Source organism: Anomalospiza imberbis, chromosome 16 (assembly GCF_031753505.1).
Source record: "Anomalospiza imberbis isolate Cuckoo-Finch-1a 21T00152 chromosome 16, ASM3175350v1, whole genome shotgun sequence".
NCBI lineage: Eukaryota > Metazoa > Chordata > Aves > Passeriformes > Viduidae > Anomalospiza > Anomalospiza imberbis.
Genome location: NC_089696.1, coordinates 3476700 through 3494063, shown reverse-complemented (window position 1 = coordinate 3494063; position 17364 = coordinate 3476700). Strand labels below are relative to the sequence as shown.

The 17364-nt window shown below is 48.0% G+C and overlaps 1 protein-coding gene across 5 annotated transcripts in view; it reads left to right on the top strand.

The window, feature by feature from the left end:
- Window positions 1–16883, top strand: part of GSG1L (GSG1 like) — a 56235-nt gene extending 39352 nt beyond the window's left edge. For 2 of the 5 annotated variants that reach the window (XM_068206651.1, XM_068206650.1), the window contains 3 exons: window positions 2456–2623; window positions 14959–15564; window positions 16059–16883. In XM_068206651.1, coding sequence (XP_068062752.1) covers window positions 2456–2623; window positions 14959–15564; window positions 16059–16485 — 1201 coding nt within the window. In that variant the 3' untranslated portion in view covers window positions 16486–16883. Of the gene's footprint in view, window positions 1–2455; window positions 2624–8544; window positions 8613–9174; window positions 10782–14958; window positions 15569–16058 lie in introns of those variants that run through there. The other 3 variants (XM_068206653.1, XM_068206652.1, XM_068206654.1) reach the window with 3 other exon arrangements.
- Window positions 16884–17364: the final 481 nt, after the last annotated feature.

The following is a 17364-nucleotide window of genomic DNA, read 5'->3' as shown; positions in this document are numbered from 1 at the left end:
AACTGAAACAGCCCTGGCAAGTGGGGCCAGTGAACACTGTCCCCATGGCCCAGAGCCAAAGGGTCTTGGGGAGCTGGCATTTCCACACTGCCATCCCTTTCCCAATGGCCAGCGGGAAAACTACATTTTCTGTGACTCTGCTTCCTCTCTATCAAAAAGGAATGATAAAAACACCCCTCCTCCAAATGAGGAAGGGCTGCTTATGGTCTGCTCAGGTGTCTCAGGGTGGTGTCTGTTGTCCTACCCCATTCCCAAGCCATTGGCAAAGCCTGGAGGTTGTTCTGGGCTCTGGCACAAGTCAGGAGAGGGCCAGGAGATTCTCCAGGCCTGGGATTTCAGTGCCCCTGAGGATCAGTAGGTGTTTGAGTTCAGACTCTCTAAAGCAAATAAATGTAAAAAGCCTGAGCTGCCTGAGCCATGGAGGAACCTGAGAGCCCAGGCCTGAGCTCAGCTGCAGGAGGGTCTCTGGGTACAGGCCCAGCACATCTGGGGCACAGCTGGCATGGAGTTTTAACAACATTGCTGTTAAAGAGGCCTTTACCTAAGGCAGGTGTAACTCCTAAGGTAGGACAACCACTCTTTACAATTCAAAATAAACAGCATTTAACCTCGGTCCACAAAAACTAAAGTACATCTATCCTAATTGCCTAATTACTATGATTTCCCAAATTCCAGGCACTGAGAGTCTTCATTCTGTATTTCCTTCTCTGAACCTTTCAGCATTTCTGATTTCATCAGAAACCATCAGAAACATCCAAGAGAAATTCTCCCTCAAATGCCATTCCCTAGGCACCTCCCAGGCACAGTGAGGCATGTGGTTTTGGCTGGCTTCTTCCTGGATATTGCTTGGGAGCCCAGCTGGAAATGTTTGCAGCTGCTGGAGCTCTTCCCCACACTCCCCCTGGGAGGCAGACTCATGGCAGGCCAGCAAGATGCTGTGCCTGGACACTCACACCTAGCACGAGCTCCCTTCCTGCTTCTCCCCCCAGCCATGGGAAACTTCAGGGAACTTTGTCACTCCAGGGTCACTACATTTCCTCCTCATTTGGTTGCATCTGGCAAACAGGTTCAAAAATGACAGGGAAAGAGCTGCCTCCACACATCTCATTGCCTCAGGAGTCCCTGCAGGACTTGTTGTAAGCTGAATTTTGAAATCACTGAAATGAGCCATTTCTGTTTACTTGAGCCATTTTTTCCCCAGAATTTTTCAGTCCATGAATATGTGCTCTTTTTCAAGTTTTGTCTAATTTGAAATGAGAAACTGCTTCCTTGTCTGCAGGTCCTTTGCAGAATGGGAAAATAGCTCATGCTGAGAGCTGTGTTGACAATGCGTATTTATAAGATAATGCTACTAGGGCTGGATACTTTCTGCTCTGCATAATTCAGATCAATTTCTTATAGAAAAAGTGCAAAAAGGAGCAGGTAAAGTGTGCCACCATCACAGATGATGGAGTTAACCCAGCTTACTTAGGCAGCCACTGTGAACTATGTGTAGCCAGAGTTGATAGGCTGAGTGTGAAGCCAAGGGGAGCTGGAAGGCAGAGAAGCTCTGCAGACAAAAGGAGTAATTCAGGGTCTGTTTTTGCAGCCTCATTTCATGCTCAAAAAGCATCTCAGCTCACTGGGGCCATGAGTCCCTCACCAGCCCCATCTGAACCTGAGGTCAGGGAGAGCAAGGGAAGCTCTGGGGAAGCCCTGTCCACAAGCAGGGAACAGAGCAGCTCCCAGCTGACCCTGCTGCCAGGAGACCCAGGACAACTCTTGCTGCTGTTCCAGCTTGGCACTGGGCCAGTCTTTTACTGTCCTCCGCTTCCCTTCTCCCTCTGCCTCCCTGTGCTCCTGGTTGGTACTTGCAGGTGTCCTGGCCCTGGCTGGCCAAGGTTGGCTGGCACTGCCTTCACACTGGGGAGTCAGCCAGGAAGCCCTCAGGTTGGAAGTGTTGTCTTCTGTTCTGGTCAGGCTTTCAGAGACCAGACACAAGGCAGGAAGGCCAGAGGTGTCCATGAACCAGGAAAGAAGGAAATACAGTAGTCTGAGGAAGGCATGAACAGCAGATTAGAAACCATTGTACAGCCAGTGTCCCAGGGATGGGAAAACTGCTCCAAAAGACTCTCTGGGGCACTGCTCCCTCCAGGAGTGTGTGGGGTTTGCACTTGTCTGCAAGGCTCTGAGGCATTTCAGAGGCAGATGAGGAGGTGTCTGGCCCTGGTGTCAGAGTGCACTGTGTTCACCTTAGCACAGGGTTCTCCATGGCAGGAAGGCTGTGCCCAGCCCCCAGCCCAGCCTCCTGCCTGCCTGAGCATGAGCCACAGGTCTCTGGAGGTAAGATGAGCCTAGAAGAGATGGGTTTGTCACTCCAGCTTCCCTGCCTGGTCCCAGCCTGTGTGTGTGTGTCAGAAATATGGCATGAGCTGCTGTGTAACCCAGCTCTGTCTGCTGGTTTCTCTCTCCACAGTCTGGCGTGGGGCTCCTTCACCTGCTGCATGGCGGCCTCCGTCACCACCCTCAACTCTTACACTAAGACTGTCATTGAGTTCAGGCACAAGCGCAAAATCTTTGAGCAGGGCTTTCGAGAAGAGCAGAACTTCCTAGACCAGGAAGCCATCAAGTACTTCAGAGAAAGGTCAGTGCAGTCAGTCACTCCATCAGGGGAGGTTTTCATGGACTCTGCTGGTTTCACAAAAGCCAGGATCTCACCAACTTCAGCACTCGTGGGTGAGACTCTGAGGCACCTGGAAAAGGTGTGGTGAAAGGCAAACACAAAAGGTCCTCCTTGGTTTAGTTTCTCTTAAATTTAGTGCTGTCCCAGTGCCCACCCTTTCTCCTGTACTCATTAAAATCTTTACAATATGCACCCAATTCACAAAAAGCTGTGCTGCCAATGTAAGCTGATTTTCCCTCTCCAGAAAGGTAAAATTGTGGGGGTGTACCAAATGTGACATCCAACCTTCCTCAGCACCTGCAGCAGGCACCTCCCCATAATCCCAACAGCTGCTGAGCCATTTTCCAGCCACCACCAGGCCACTTTGGAGCTGCCATCTCCCACATGTGGTCACATGCCCACAACCCCTCCCTGGCTGCTCTGCACGACCCATCCTCTGGAGCAGATCCACAGCAAAACACCCACACCGTGCCACCCACCCTGCCACCAGGGTCACAGGTGGACTGGAGTCCTGGTGGGTCCCAAGGCCCAGAGATGCTCTGTCACTCTGCCCAGCAGCTGGTCCCTGTGGCTGCTCCAGGAACCTCCTGCCCTCATTCTTTGGTGAGAAGGTTCAGGCTTTGGTTAAAGCTGTGCATTGTGAAGAACACACAGATCCTGGGCTCACACAGCAGGGATGGGCTCCACAGGGTGGTGGATCCTCACAGGATGAAGAGCTGAGAAGTACCAACAATCCTCACCAAAGTCTATGGCCTTAAGTGATATAAAGACATTTTGGGGGCAGGAAATATAAGCAGGATGCACTACTGTTTGTCAGACCAGTGGGGCAGTTTCTCCGTGGTGGAAGAGAGTGGTTGGGAAGCTCTGAGGGGACAGAAGGTTTGGAATGATCAGCATTTCAGCAGCAGAGTGAGGAGCTCTCCTGAGAGGGCAGAACTAGAGAGCTTCCATGACTGTTGCTTTTCCTTGGTTATGTCATTCATTATTCTGATGTTGCAGTTATCCCTGTGCTAACATCCAAGTTTTCACTCTACCTTTCAGACAGTCTGGAAGGAAAAGAGGAATGAGGCAAACAACCATGATTTTCCTAATTTTGCATTTAGACGTGACAGTGAATTCTAAAAAATTCTCTGTGGGAGAAAAGAAAGCCCAGACACAGTGAAGAGGAAGGGGTCAGTGTGTGCCTCAGGGTAAATCAGCACTCAGGGAGGGAAACCAGACAAATTATTGAAGTGAGAATTGCAGATAAGAGCCCAGGAGAATTATAAGGAACAGTATTGAGTTAGATTGGAAAATGCTAAGGAAACTTGTTGAAATACCACTACTGGAACAGTAAATAGCAAAACATATTAATGTCCCAGAGGACAGGGGCCTCTCTCTCACATGTGCACTGTGGGTTTGGTTGGGCTCCTCCTGCCCTCACAAGATGACACAATTCCACCCCCAGCAATTCCCTCCTCGGTCACCCCCTCCCGGCCCTTCCACACACACTTGGCACACTCAGCTCAAGCATGTGGTGTTCCCTAACTTCATGATTATGACTTTCTTTTTTTATATCACATTATTTTAATTGTTGTATCTGAATACATAATAGGAAGCCCAGAGACAGTGTTACCATGGGATCATTCCAGAGATTCAAAGCTGTGCAGCAATATACAATTTTTTAAATTTTTTAAGTGATCATATTCAGGCTCAGCTTCACTGCTGTGCCCTGGGGATGCTCTGACTGCTCTGGCTGCAGGGGTCCAGGGGCTGTCCATTAACAACACCCTGTTGCTGCACACTGTGGGTGCCCTCAGTCCCACACAACTTCCCTGTGCTCCCATCTGCCTTTGCACAAATAGAAAATAAAATAAATCCTCTTTCCTTCCTGTGCACATACCCAGGGATACTTCACATTCCCTCCTACTCCTCCACCTCCATGTTCCTTTTCATACCTCATGAATAAAACCCTCCAGCCTTTCTTCCTTCCAGTTACTTTGCACATATCTTCACCCTTTTTGCCTGTTCCTTTGCCTCAGTGCACAGCCAGCACCCCCTGGAGCACACACCCAACCTCTGGGTGCACACACCCTGTGCAACAGGCATTTTCCTGTGTGCCTCTGAAAATTAAACTTTATCATTATTCCCAACAGCTCCACTTATCACCTGGGACTCAGGGAAGGAAAGTGTCAGCCACATTTTGCGTGATAAAACTTTTTTTTGTGAGAATATTATCCTACAGGCCCCTGCTCCCAGGGAAGAAATTTGCTTTATGAAAAGTACTGGCAGTAAAATGCTGCTAATCTTGCACGTGTTTTCTCAACTCTATCACTGTATTGTGCTTCATTTTAATTGCATGCAACTGCATATAACAGCAGAAGATTTGCTGGAAATGTGGATATTAAAGCTGGAATGGTCCCCTGGGAGCTCCCAGTTCAACAGCTGTGCTGCTGTCCCAGCAGAGCAGGATGAGCCACATCACCCCAAGGTTTGCTGTGCTGATCCCCGCTCCAGCAGCTCCCATCCCCTCCTCTTGCACAGCAGCCTGGCCCTGCTGCTCCTTAACTTCAGCCTCCCCATCCCAGGGCAGCCTTGCTCTGAGAACGTGGAAAAGGCCTTTAACACCACGTGAATGTCTGTGTGCACCCCAAATTCTGCTCCACAGCCTGGTCTGACCCCACCTTGGCCAGCACATGGAGCTGCCCAGCCCTCAGTCAGTCACAAGGAGCACATCCAAATCCTCTGCCCCCTGTACCCCCAGCATCTCACTGTTCCTGCCACTGGGAAAACATTTAAGCAGCTGCTGAAAAATCATAGATTCATGGTCTTACAACCACTTATGTCCTGTTCAGGCCTGGGATACTTTGAAAAGTCCAGACAAAACAGACTCTGGTGGTTCACACTGTAAAACTGAAAGATACCAGAGCTCTTCAGATATAACAGGTACAATAGCCCTCAGGGTAACCCTGAGAAAACTAGGTCAATTATACAGAATTGGAGGTGTTATACATGCTTTAAGTGTTCTATAAAATTATCAGATTTAACTGCAAAGTCAGCTTTCATTCTTTGTCCTTCAAGTGTTTTTCCTTCCTTTTGTCTTGTTTTCCTTTGAAATGAATATTTGTCTATAACTTTTGCTCATCTTTTTAATTTTTTTTAGTTCATTGGGTGTCAGTTCATAACAAGTGTCTCTCTTCCATCCCTCCCAGTTTCTCTTCCTGCTCTGTTTCACAGGAACACTCTAGCCCCATGTGGTCATGAGCACAGTCCCTCCTCTGTGGTTTACCCCAGCCAGCAGAAGAGGAGCCCTCACTGCCCTCCTGCTCCCTTCTTCCTGCTCTGAGGACCCCTTTAGGAATTAGCTCTTATATGTTACCTCTTTATGTGTAATAAAATATTGCTTGCTAAGTTATTTTGCAAGAAGAAAAAATTAACTCAGTGATCTTGAGATTAATTCTTTCAGGTATCTAGGCATTTTATTAGATGTCACTTTAAAATGCAACCTGGCCTTTACTGTTGGCAGTGCTGTCCTAGCGCAAAAAGGGCATTTTACAGGTAACCATTGGAAAAATCCAACTCTGTACCTTTCAAATATCCAATATGAAATGATTGATACAGAAATAAGAAACTGTGGTTTATCTTAAATATGTGCATTTTTCAATTAGTCATTTTCAATTAATTAATCAGTAATTAATTTCTAAGTCTTACAGCCTGTGCTTTATGGAATATTAAGCCAAAGATAAGCCAAAGGGACAGAGATTCTTTGTTCTGTCCCATAAATTCTGATAATCTCTGAGACAACAGCTGCAGGAATGGTGACAGACCTTCTCTTCCCCTGCCCAGCTGTTTTGTAGCAGCTTTTAGCTCTCCCCTGCTGTTTTGCCAGCCTTGTCCCTATGGCTGTGTAATAATTAAGACACATTCACAAGAATTCTGCTCGTTTAGACCAAGCAGCTCCACCAACACCATCCCCACATCCCTCCAGGCAAGGGCCAGCACAGCCAGCTCACCCAGACTCAATGTCTTTCCCAAGTTTGTTCTCAGTTTCTTGCCTTCTTTTTTTCATATATTAAAAAAAAAAAAAAAACCTTTCAGGCACCCTCCCCACCACACACTTCCCTTCTCCCAGGATTCTGGCAGATTTTGCTCTCAGGTAAAAATGAAAACTTTCCCAAAAGATTTGAGAATAGAGGTTTGTTGCTTTCCCAGACAGCCTTGCCCAAGAGATAACCAACCAGCATAAGAACAGCACAGAATTCTCCAGCATTCAATTTAGGATGTGCACACATCCTATAATTTTGTGTTATCTCAAGAAGCTGTTATCTCCTTTGCTCTGCTGGGGACAGAGGGAGCCCCTGGGCAAGGGGCACAGCTGCAGGGACAAGGACAGGAACAGCTCCAGGGAGGACAAGGCAATGTCCAGGGGTGAAGGCATGTGAGGACGGAAGCCTGAGGTGAGGGATATGGAGCCTGAAAGGGTGGAAATCAAATCCAAGTGGGATCCTTGTGGAGAGCTCGCCACTGCCTCAGGCAAGGAATGAAAAGTTTGTGAAGTGATGTGAGGGAACTGGAATTACCCATGGCCCTCCTTTAGCGGGGACAAGAGCAGCTTTTGGACATGCATCCAGGCTGGTTGGGGGTGCAGGGTCCCACTGGAGCTGAGCCCACTGCAGAGAGGGGTCGGGGGTTATCCCACCCTGGGACCCCTGCGATCACACAGCCCTGTCTCAGTCTGGGATCCAGCCTGGTGCTCCCTGTGAAGCCAGTCTCACTTACCAGGGCTGTTAAACCAACATATTTAGCAAGTACATCTGGAAGATTCAGCCTCCCCCGGCTCACCCATCCGTAGCACAGCGTTTGCAGCTGTCCATCAACACCCATTGTGCCACTGCAGCTGATTTCACAGCATTTTTCTTGCTGACTGGGCCTTTACTCTGATCTGCAACACCAACCTAAGCAGGCAGATGCTACTGGTGAAATTCTGGAGTGAGCTGAGTTCAAGCTGCCATTGATAACAGTGCAGACAAAATGTCTCTGCAGGGACAGAAAATGTAGTTTTAAGTGCTAGGAGCAGTTTGAAACAGACAGCAGGACCAAAGCTATTGCAGAGCTAATAAATCAGGACTATTCCCTACACTGTGAGAACCAGAACTTTTCAAATCACCATTCACATGCTATTTTTTCCCTTTTTGCACATTTCTGTAATGTACCATACCCACAGCTTGCTTCCTCTAAGTCCATTGTGCTCATGTCAGATGTGCAGATCATACCAATGCCTTCCAAAGACATGCCAACCTTTTGCTCTGATTTCCTGCTTGGTCACCCAGCTATCTGAACAGGGTTTCAGTTACTGACCTGATGTACCTCCCATTGGCAGAGTCAGTAGCTCTTCACACAGACATCAATATTTCCAACCTTCCTATTCCCCTTTCATCAGTGCACAGGGATGAGTGCAAACTCCTGCCTTGGATTTGTTCAACACTTTATTCTGTAACACAGGAAGCTTTATCCTCAGAGCTGCTCCTTCTGGAAATCACATGGACTGGCACTAAAATGGTGCAGCAGCAGCACCATCCCCACTTCCAACACACACATATTGTCCAATGCTGCTGGCCCCGGTGCTTAGATCTACCCTGGAGAGGGGAAGAGTGGAGAGATGCAGCCCTGAGCCCCTCATTTCTATTCCCCATGGCCTCTTTACATGAGCTTTCCCCAAGAGGGGCAAAGCCAGGGGAACCAAGTCCTTCCTGAGCCCATCACCATCTCCATGGTGGGCCTGCCTGTAGATGGAGGAGCCCAGGTACGTTGGACTCTTATTGGTTTTGACCCTTCCATTTGTGTACATTTGGGAGCAGCCTTTGTTTCTGTTAAAGGTGCTACTTCTATATTCTCTTTTCCAGGACTGAGGAGGAGAGGGCTGAGGCTGGGGACCTGAGGTTACAGTGCCTCCATAGCTGCTCCCCAAATAGTAAGTGACCATGGCTCGAATGTGTCTGGCACACAATGGCTTGTACTGTCCCCACGCTGGCTCCCGGGGCCCAGAATGAGGTTTGGAGTAGGAAGCTCTGGGAACAGAGGTTTGTTGCTTTCCCAGACAGCCTTGCCCAAGAGATAACCAACCAGCATAAGAACAGTACAGAATTCTCCAGCATTCAATTTAGGATGTGCACATATCCTATAATTTTGTGTTATCTCAAGAAGCTGTGACTTCATAGTAGTTTAAAAATATGCTCTAATTTACACCTGTATAACTTTCATTATCACTACCTTTTTTCATCTATCTTTATCACCAATTCATGATGATGCATGCTATTGAATATAAAAATGATTGAAAGCAGCTTTGGTAGACAATAACGTTAGTATAATTAATGCCGTTTCTTGCACTTTCTCTGCAAATTGCTGTGCTTTTATTCAGTGTTTGCAAAAACTCTTGCTTTAAGCTATGGGAATCAGTGGTTCAATGTACAGAGCAATGTTGGAGCATGGCTCCTGCCCTGCTCTGAATACTATACTTTTTCTTTACTCTCCAGGAAAGATGTGTGCAGTTTCATGCATCTATTTCCTTGGAAAGAAAGCAAGTGATCCTTCATTCAGCAGGAGGGAGCCTTGGGAGAGTGACTTGCTGGCTCTGCGCTATTAAAATTTGGAAACCTCATGGCATTTTGCTGCCTCTGTCTTGCTGAGATGCACATCTCAGCCACATACTCATGGAAGCTTGGTGTCTGTAACCCCCACCCCTGAGGGTCCTGCTCCCTCCCCAGACCTGCTGGAACAGCTCTCCAGTCCCATGTCACTGCAGGTGGTGTCCCCACAGGCATGATAGTGCTGGCACTGCTCGCCAGCTCGGTTTGTCATCAGCTCATTTGGTACCTCCTGCTCCTTGAAAATGTCATGTCAGTCATGGACCTCTCCACAGGCAGATCCAGTCCTTCATTCTCACAGGCCTGAAAATGTCTATTGGTACAAAATTGATCTGGGTCACATTTCCTGAGAATGTTCCTCACCTGCCAAGCTCCTGGCGGGTGCTCAAATGTGTTTATTTTATTATTGAAGCCTGTCCAGAGGTCTTTGTTTTAAGGAACCAATAACAAGTCTTGGCAATAGGTGTTCCAAGGAGTAGGCTCTGCTGGTCCTATGGCCAGCCCCGTCCCAAGTGTTTCTATTTTAAAGGACCCAGAGCTCACCCCACAGAGTGCTGACAGCGCTGGGAAAGCAAATCCCAAACGAGAAGCCCAGAGTCAGGTTAAAGAACAGTGGCCATCCCTCAATATTCCATCAGGCTCAGCCTCACATCCATTACCTTCTGTAATGAAATCAGATCAATATTAATGAAGTGACAGGAGGGAAGTTGTGCTCTCAGTTCACAGTTTACTTACAAATCCAATAGAAGCTGCAAAATGCTCATTATCCATGCTTATTAGGGAGGAAAAACCATTAGTTACTGCTGCTTGGGATGGCACAAAGCCTCACAACGCTCAGATGAACCTCTCTTTCCTCAAGCAAGTCCACCAAGCCATAACTGGCCTGGGCCTGACCCCAGGATCCTCCTTGATGCTGGTTCCAGGGTCCCACACTCCCAGTCCTTGTCACATTCCCCACTCCAGGGGCCTGTGGCCAGCGGAGGATTGAGAACGGCAAGAGAAGGGCTTGGCTAAAGGGAGAGCAGCTACCAAGGTCACACTGGCCCCATGGGTGGTGTGGAAGAAGGGGACACATCACCTGGAACAGACCAACCCAGCAGCCACGTGCCACCAGCAGAGGAAATGCCAGCAGGTCACTGGGAGCACTCCATGGACACTTCCCACAGGGGTGGTCCCGTGCCAGCAGGACACCAGGAGGCACCACCTGGAGTTATTCCTGCTGCTCTCCTCAACCAGCACCTCATTCCCTGCAGGACCTGCCAGCACACCCAGGAGTGCTCTGAGGAGCTCCAGCCTGAAGCAAACTGCAGATGAGGAGTACTGGCTCATCCTCAGGCATCGTGAATCTTTCTGTCCTCCCATCAAGACAAAACAGGGCATCTGTCCTTGTTGAGAGGAGAGGATTTGGGGGAGTGTCCCTGAGGAGTGAAAGTGCAAAAGCTGTAAAGAGGAGAACAAGGCTGAGCCATTGTGGAAGACAAACACTACCTGGCCAGGTGATTTTGGAAGAGAGAATATTAAAGGTTTTTGAGCAGCCCAACAGCACTGTTGGGAGCACAGGTAGCACAAAGGGCCTTATGCCAGGGCAGGATATCAGGTTCCTCTGTTGGCAAGACTGAGCTCTCCATTTTGAGAAGTGGCCTTAAATTATAAATTCCATCAGAAGCTTGAATCCAGAGGAGTCTCAATCAGGACAATGCAGTTATTCAGTCTTGATAATTCTATATTAAACCATTTAATGTCCATCACTGAACTATGATTTTCTTTTAACAGGGTTAAAAAGAATATTTTTTTATTTCCTTTGAACCCCTTTAACAGGATTTAAACTTACCTGAGCTGAGAACAGCACCAGGGAGCTCTAACTATAACTTGGCATCCTCTGCTCTCCCCAAGCTGCCTTCCTGTGCAAACATATGGCACTGGCCCCTATACATCTGATACCCCCGGACATACCAAATTTAGCATTTCCAGACACTTGGAAAGTCTATTTGCTGTCATTTTTGACCTTGCAGGTCTCAACTTTTTCTTTCAGAAGTGCAGGGCTGCGAGATCTCAATGCTCCAGCTGTGTATAGCCACTGCACAAAAATATAGAAGAAGTTTCACATCAGGATATTTTTGTTGTTGTTGCACAGTTATTTTTTAGGAAGAAATGCTCACTGTTAATAGGCTCCAGCCAGCAATAGTCCTTGATTTCAGACATCTGTATGTCCATGCCACTTCCACCCTTTCCTCCAGAGTTCTCCCACCATGAAGCATTAACATGAGGAGCCTGGATCCCACGGGGCAGGTGGGAGAGGTGCGGATGATGAATGTCAAAGGGGCAAAAGAGAGAGGTAGGAGAAACATCACAAAGGACAAGGAGGGGCAGGTGTGGTGACAGAGCCAAAGAAGAGATAAATAGCCCAGAAGAGAAAGAGCTGAGCAGGAAACAGCAAATTCTTGCTGTCTGTGGCTGAAAGCTTTGGTGTTATTTGAGGCAGATAAACCCAGAGTTCAGGACACCAGCTTCTTTTGTAGAAAATCGAGAGATTATTCAAAATTAATTCAGTGTTAAAGAAATAATATGTCACTGTTTTGGTAGCGTGGGCATTTCAGAAGGGTCACCTGACAAAGAGGAGGCCTTGAAAAAAATAGTTTTATTCTCATGTCATCACCCTGTAGGCATTTCCCCTGGGTCCATCCTACAGCTCTTTTACCATCCTCCCACCCTGGCTGTCTACAGTGAGATTTATGCAACCAATTCCTCAGTGCTTCACTCCAAAGCATAGTGTAATTTTTTTCTATTCAGATGAGTTCATCAGAAGAACTCTAGGTTTAAAACACAGTGGAAACGATTCATAAAAAAAACAAATAAAGAATATCCACTGGGTTTATTTTTTTTCCCTCTCGATCATGAGTGCTATGGAAGCGAAGTGGTGCTGGATGTGCAGGCAACTTTCAAATGTCTCCAAAAAAGTCTGTAGCACCAGCTCAGCTGGAGAGGGCAAGGCACAGACGGCAGCCAAGGTCACTGTGACAACGGGGAACATGCTTTATATGCTGAGCAGCACAGGCTGGAAGGCAGCAGACAACAAGGGCTTGACGCATTTGAAGTGTCGCTCAAAGTTGAGCCAAGGTTTCTCCTTGTGGAGGTACCTGACAGCTGCAATCAGCTGCCTATTTCATGTCAGCATTGATTCCAACTCCAGCTCCTGCAATTCTTCCTGTAATTTATTCAGTTCATAGTGATTCACGACATAAAAAAAATGGGTGGGGAAAAATCCCCTCTGATAAAGCACCATGGTTACAGGTCGAAGATCCAGCCTCGCTGCACTGACGGCAGTGGGAATCTCGTTCCTGTCTTCAAAGCCTTGCCCACTAGGAAATTCCAAAGCTAAAGGGCTCAGTTTTGTCCTCATTTACCTCTGCTAACACCCAGACTGACATTTTGCTTTAACATTGCTTCTTGAGCTACCAGTTTTTCTGCTTCCGAGATAAGGAAGATGATAAAAGTAAATGCAGTCCCGTGTGGAGCATGGCAGCCCACGAAAACTAAGGGGTGGAAAAAGGAAGCAAAATAAGCTGACAGTTTATAATACATTTCTTGTTTCCTCCATTGCACAGGTGAATTGAAAGGTTTCTTATATAAATTTCAGTGGGATTAGTTATGAAACGTGCTTTCTGTCACTCTTTTAAATTGCATCTTTCAATAAATGCTTCATCTCCTACAGCTAATCCTGGATTTATGCAAAAAACTCCCCAAACCACCCCCCCCCAAAAGCCAACCCTATCCCACACTGCTAAACATGTGAAATGAAAAGTCTTTCAGACTGTATGTGCACCCAAATAGCCTTTCACTTACTGTGCATATCCTACTTCCCCCTAGAATGGAGGTAGGGATTGTTCTCAGTTCAGTTCAGATAGTTTTACATGGTGAGATATTTTAGGATAAATACGTGTAATTTTAAAAGCCAAAATGCATTTTTGTTTTAATTGCCTTAAGGGGGGGGGTTGTCTCTTGTCACCCACGATCCAAAGCCTGAGCTACTGACCCTGACATGCAAGGAAGGGCAGCAATCCCTCTGAGCCAATTAACTCTGGCTTTCCTGTAAAAACCTTTTTATTCATCAGGGACTCTCCTGCAACAGGCAATAAAAAGTCAGTGGGAACAGGGACAGCCCAGAGGTTCCAATGGAAGAGAAGGACGGTGTGGTGGGACTCGGAGGGGAGAAAAGTTGAGAGGAGGAAGGGGAACAGGGGGAGGAATAAATTCTTTTCATAGTTAGGCAGAACCACAAAATAGCACAATGTGGACAAGGACCCTGGACGGCTCTGGTCCAGTCCTGTGCTCCCAGAATGTCCAGGCTGGATCAGGCTGCTTCATTCCTTGTCCAGTTAGATTTGAACACGTCCAAGGATGGAGATCCCAATACCTGTGCTGGCCTCTACTCCATTGTTTGAACACCCTCAGGGTGAAAAAGCTTTTCCTCATGCCCAGTTGGCAATTCTGGCCTGCCAGTCCAGTTCAGGCAGGCTAAGAAGGCAAGGCACTCCCAGGTGTTCCCTGGGACACGTGTGTGCTTGTTTTCTCTCTTGCCCTTTACATAACCCATTTTATGATTCCTTTTAGGCTCTGCTTTTATGCAGTAGCTCTGTAACTGTCTGCATTTCCAATTAGAAAACCTTTAAATTTGATTTAGACCTGATAATTAAGCTGTGATTTAGCAAATTAACCCTATTGAAGCCCAGAGGTGTGAGACATGCTCTTAAGAACCTTAAATGTTTGGTGTTTAATTGCATCCAACACTGAGAAAAGTGTAGGGAGGAGGAGAAGTGACTGTGTAGCTAATTCAGGCCGCTGGTGCTGACAGGACAGGACCTCATGCACAGATCTCACACATCCCATCCAGACCAGGATTTGCTGCTGTCTTCCACCACAAGGATTTACCAGATGCACAAAAAGACTCAGTTGGTCCCTGGCATCACTACAAAAGCTTGTCATGTCCTTTGGCTGTTAGAAATCCTGCACCATAATCTGCACAGTGGTTGTCTTTGTGTCCCCTTCAAGGTCAAGGCATTTCTAGCTGCATTCCCTACCTGCCAGGACAGTTCCAGCCACAGGGGTGCAACATCTTCTTCTCTCTCCATCAGTATTGACAAACTAAGAAAAATTTAGCCATCCTCTAATTCCCTGGGTTCCCAGGCAGTGCTCCCAGGAGACTGAAGCATGAGGGCCCACAGAAGAAAGGCAGGTCTTCACACTGGGCAGGATGGGCAGGGAGAGGTGCTGTGGCCACCTGCAGCCAGGTTTTTGTGTTCTCACAGTCATTATGCCAGTAGCTTCCATCCCTTCCTGTCCTTCCCCCGCACCAAACCCTTGGTTCTTGCAGAGCTGTGTGATTTTGGGAAGCAGAACGTGGATGTCCCAGTGGTTCTCACACTGAGGACAGCTGACACGGGCTCAGCTGGCAGCAGGGAGGAGCTGCTCCTGAATTCATGTGCCTTATTCTCAAATGCTTTGCTCTTGGTCATGAGAAGCAGAGGGTTTTATACAGACACAACAGGCAAATCAGCCTGTGGGGAAATGCAGCTGTGGGAAACAGGCTTAAAATTATCCCAAAATAGGCCTAAAATTTTCTTATAAGCCTTTAGCCCAGTGCAGAGGAAAAAGTGTGTGTTTGTCTTTCTTTAGGGCTTCACAACACCCAGCTCTAAGTGTCACTAGCCCGCAGAGGAACAGGAGTGACCATAATGCTCAGAAAATACCCCCATTCGCTACGTCAAGCTCTTCCAGTGACTCATCGAGCAGCTCTTCACTTTCATCAGAACCAACCAGCCAGATCTCCATGGTTCAGGATCAAACCCTGCTGGACATCACCTCCATCACTAGATTGGCCCCAGGGGAATCACCAAACCCTCAACCACTTGAGCAAAGAGATACAAATTTAGCAATATCGTGTTCCAGCCCACTCGGAGCAAGGACTATTCCAGCATCTTGCCCAGCCAGCCTCAGGCTCAGTCTAACACCCAGCTCAGCCAAGCCACAGCAATACTCTGACTGCTCTCCAGTCAGCCCAGGGATCAATGCAGCTTCCTTCTCCACCTTCTGTCCTCACTCAGCACAAAACGTACGAGCTTCAGCTTCAGATCACACACTGACCCCAACCAGGACAAGCACAAAGCCTCCAGCAACAGCAACTCCTGAAGAGAGTCCCCAGGCTCCTGGCTATTCTAAAACTGAAGTAAAGAATACAGGAAAGGGGTTTGAATCAGACCTGGAAGATCCTGATCATGAGAGGTATGTATCCAGACCACACAGGTGTCTAAGTCCTCAAATGGCCCATGCTGATATAGAATCAGTAAGAGCCCCCCCATAAAAAAAAGTTAAATATCTTTTATGATTCAGATGTTCCCAGTGCTTGTTTTCCAGTACCCACCCTGTGCTTCCACTAAACCCTGTTACCCAGGAAGCAAAATGCCCTATTTCCATATACCCATTTAGCTCTCCAGACCTCATGACAGACCTGGGCCAGGTCATCAGCCTCAGCTCCACCAGCAGGGCACAGTTTTAAGGTGCCTCCTTTCCTTCCAAACTTTCCCTTGTACCAGCAGAGAGAAGCTCTGCTGTCCCCTGGACCTGAGAGAGCAGAGCAGGGGATGGTGCTCAGCGACATGGCCGGGATGTCCCCCCCAAACCTCCACTGTCTGCTCCGACCCCAGGCAAGCTGGGCTCATCCCACTCCTCCGAGCCTCTGAACTCCACCCTGTCTCTGCCACTTCTTTCCTTGGCAGGAGATTTGTAACCACACAGGAATTCCAAGCCATGGAGAAAGAGCTAGAGGATGTGAAGGAAGACCTGAAATGCCTGAAGTGGAAGGTGAGACACATAGGTGAGACGGTGCAGCCCCTGGCCGAGGACAGCAAGAGGTACAACGGCTACACCCTGACGGAGCTCAAGGCCATGGTGCAGTTTGAGGATGACCCTTACAAGGCTGCCCACAAGATCCTCACCGCCCTCTTCAGCGATGTCTACTGGCCACAGCACCCAGCCACCGACCAGGCCTGCAACTCCCGCTCCCTGCCCAAGCCCAAAATAGACCCAGAGCTGTACATGGTCTACTGTGACATTCTGAAAAGCATATTCCCTGGAATTAGCAGCCAGACATTGAGGGAAGAGACACAACACATGCAGACAGGCACCCAGAAAGCAGTGCAGTAACAGCAGAGCCCACAGGTGTTGTGCAAAGTGCCGGGTCTGTGGTGACTTTAGAGGACTGGACTGTGGTAGGTCCTGTCGGTCCCCTTTAGGTATGGATTGTCTGTGAAGGTGTTGGTGAGCTCTGAGCCCTCATGCCACTTGCCCAGTGACACAGAGTGGGACGGCATCCTGCACTCTTCCCACATTTTAGAAAACAATTGCTCCTTTGGTGTCTCTTTCAATCTATGGACGTTTCCTTGTTTCCAGCAACTACAAATGCTGACAAAATAATCCACGAAGGCGTTGTACGTCCAAGCAAGGGCCTTCTCCCAGCCCCAAACAGACCAACCAACCAGCATCTGGGTAGTTTCTATTTTCTAGAGTGTATCATTCATTAAATGACATTACTTGTTAGAAAATTGTGCCTGTTCTTTTTTATTTATTTGTCTGAAAGTGCTTTTAACATCAAATCAATCAGCATTGTAACCTGAACACACACTGGAATGAGACCTGGGAATTTCAAACCTTCCCCTGCCCAACTGAATCCTTGGTTTCAGGGGACAGTGGTGAACAGCTGTGGTGAGCCCAACCAGGTCATGGGGGTCAGGGTACAAAGCTCTGCCACGTGCTCCTAAATCACCAACCCAGCAGTGAGGCAGGGGAAGGTCTGTGACCTCCAGCTCTCCCAGTCTCTGGTGAGTGGGCTGACAGACCAGCTCAGATGTGTTAACCCAGCTGAAAGGTTGTGGCCCCATGCAAGGGTCCCTCAAGGGGAACACTGCCATGGAGCCTGTCCCAAGGGAAGGAGGCTGCTGGTCACAGAGGACACACAGGAAAACGGCCCGGAGCTCCTTCCTCCCCGTCTGGGAACCAGCAACGTGCCATGGATGAACGGTTTGT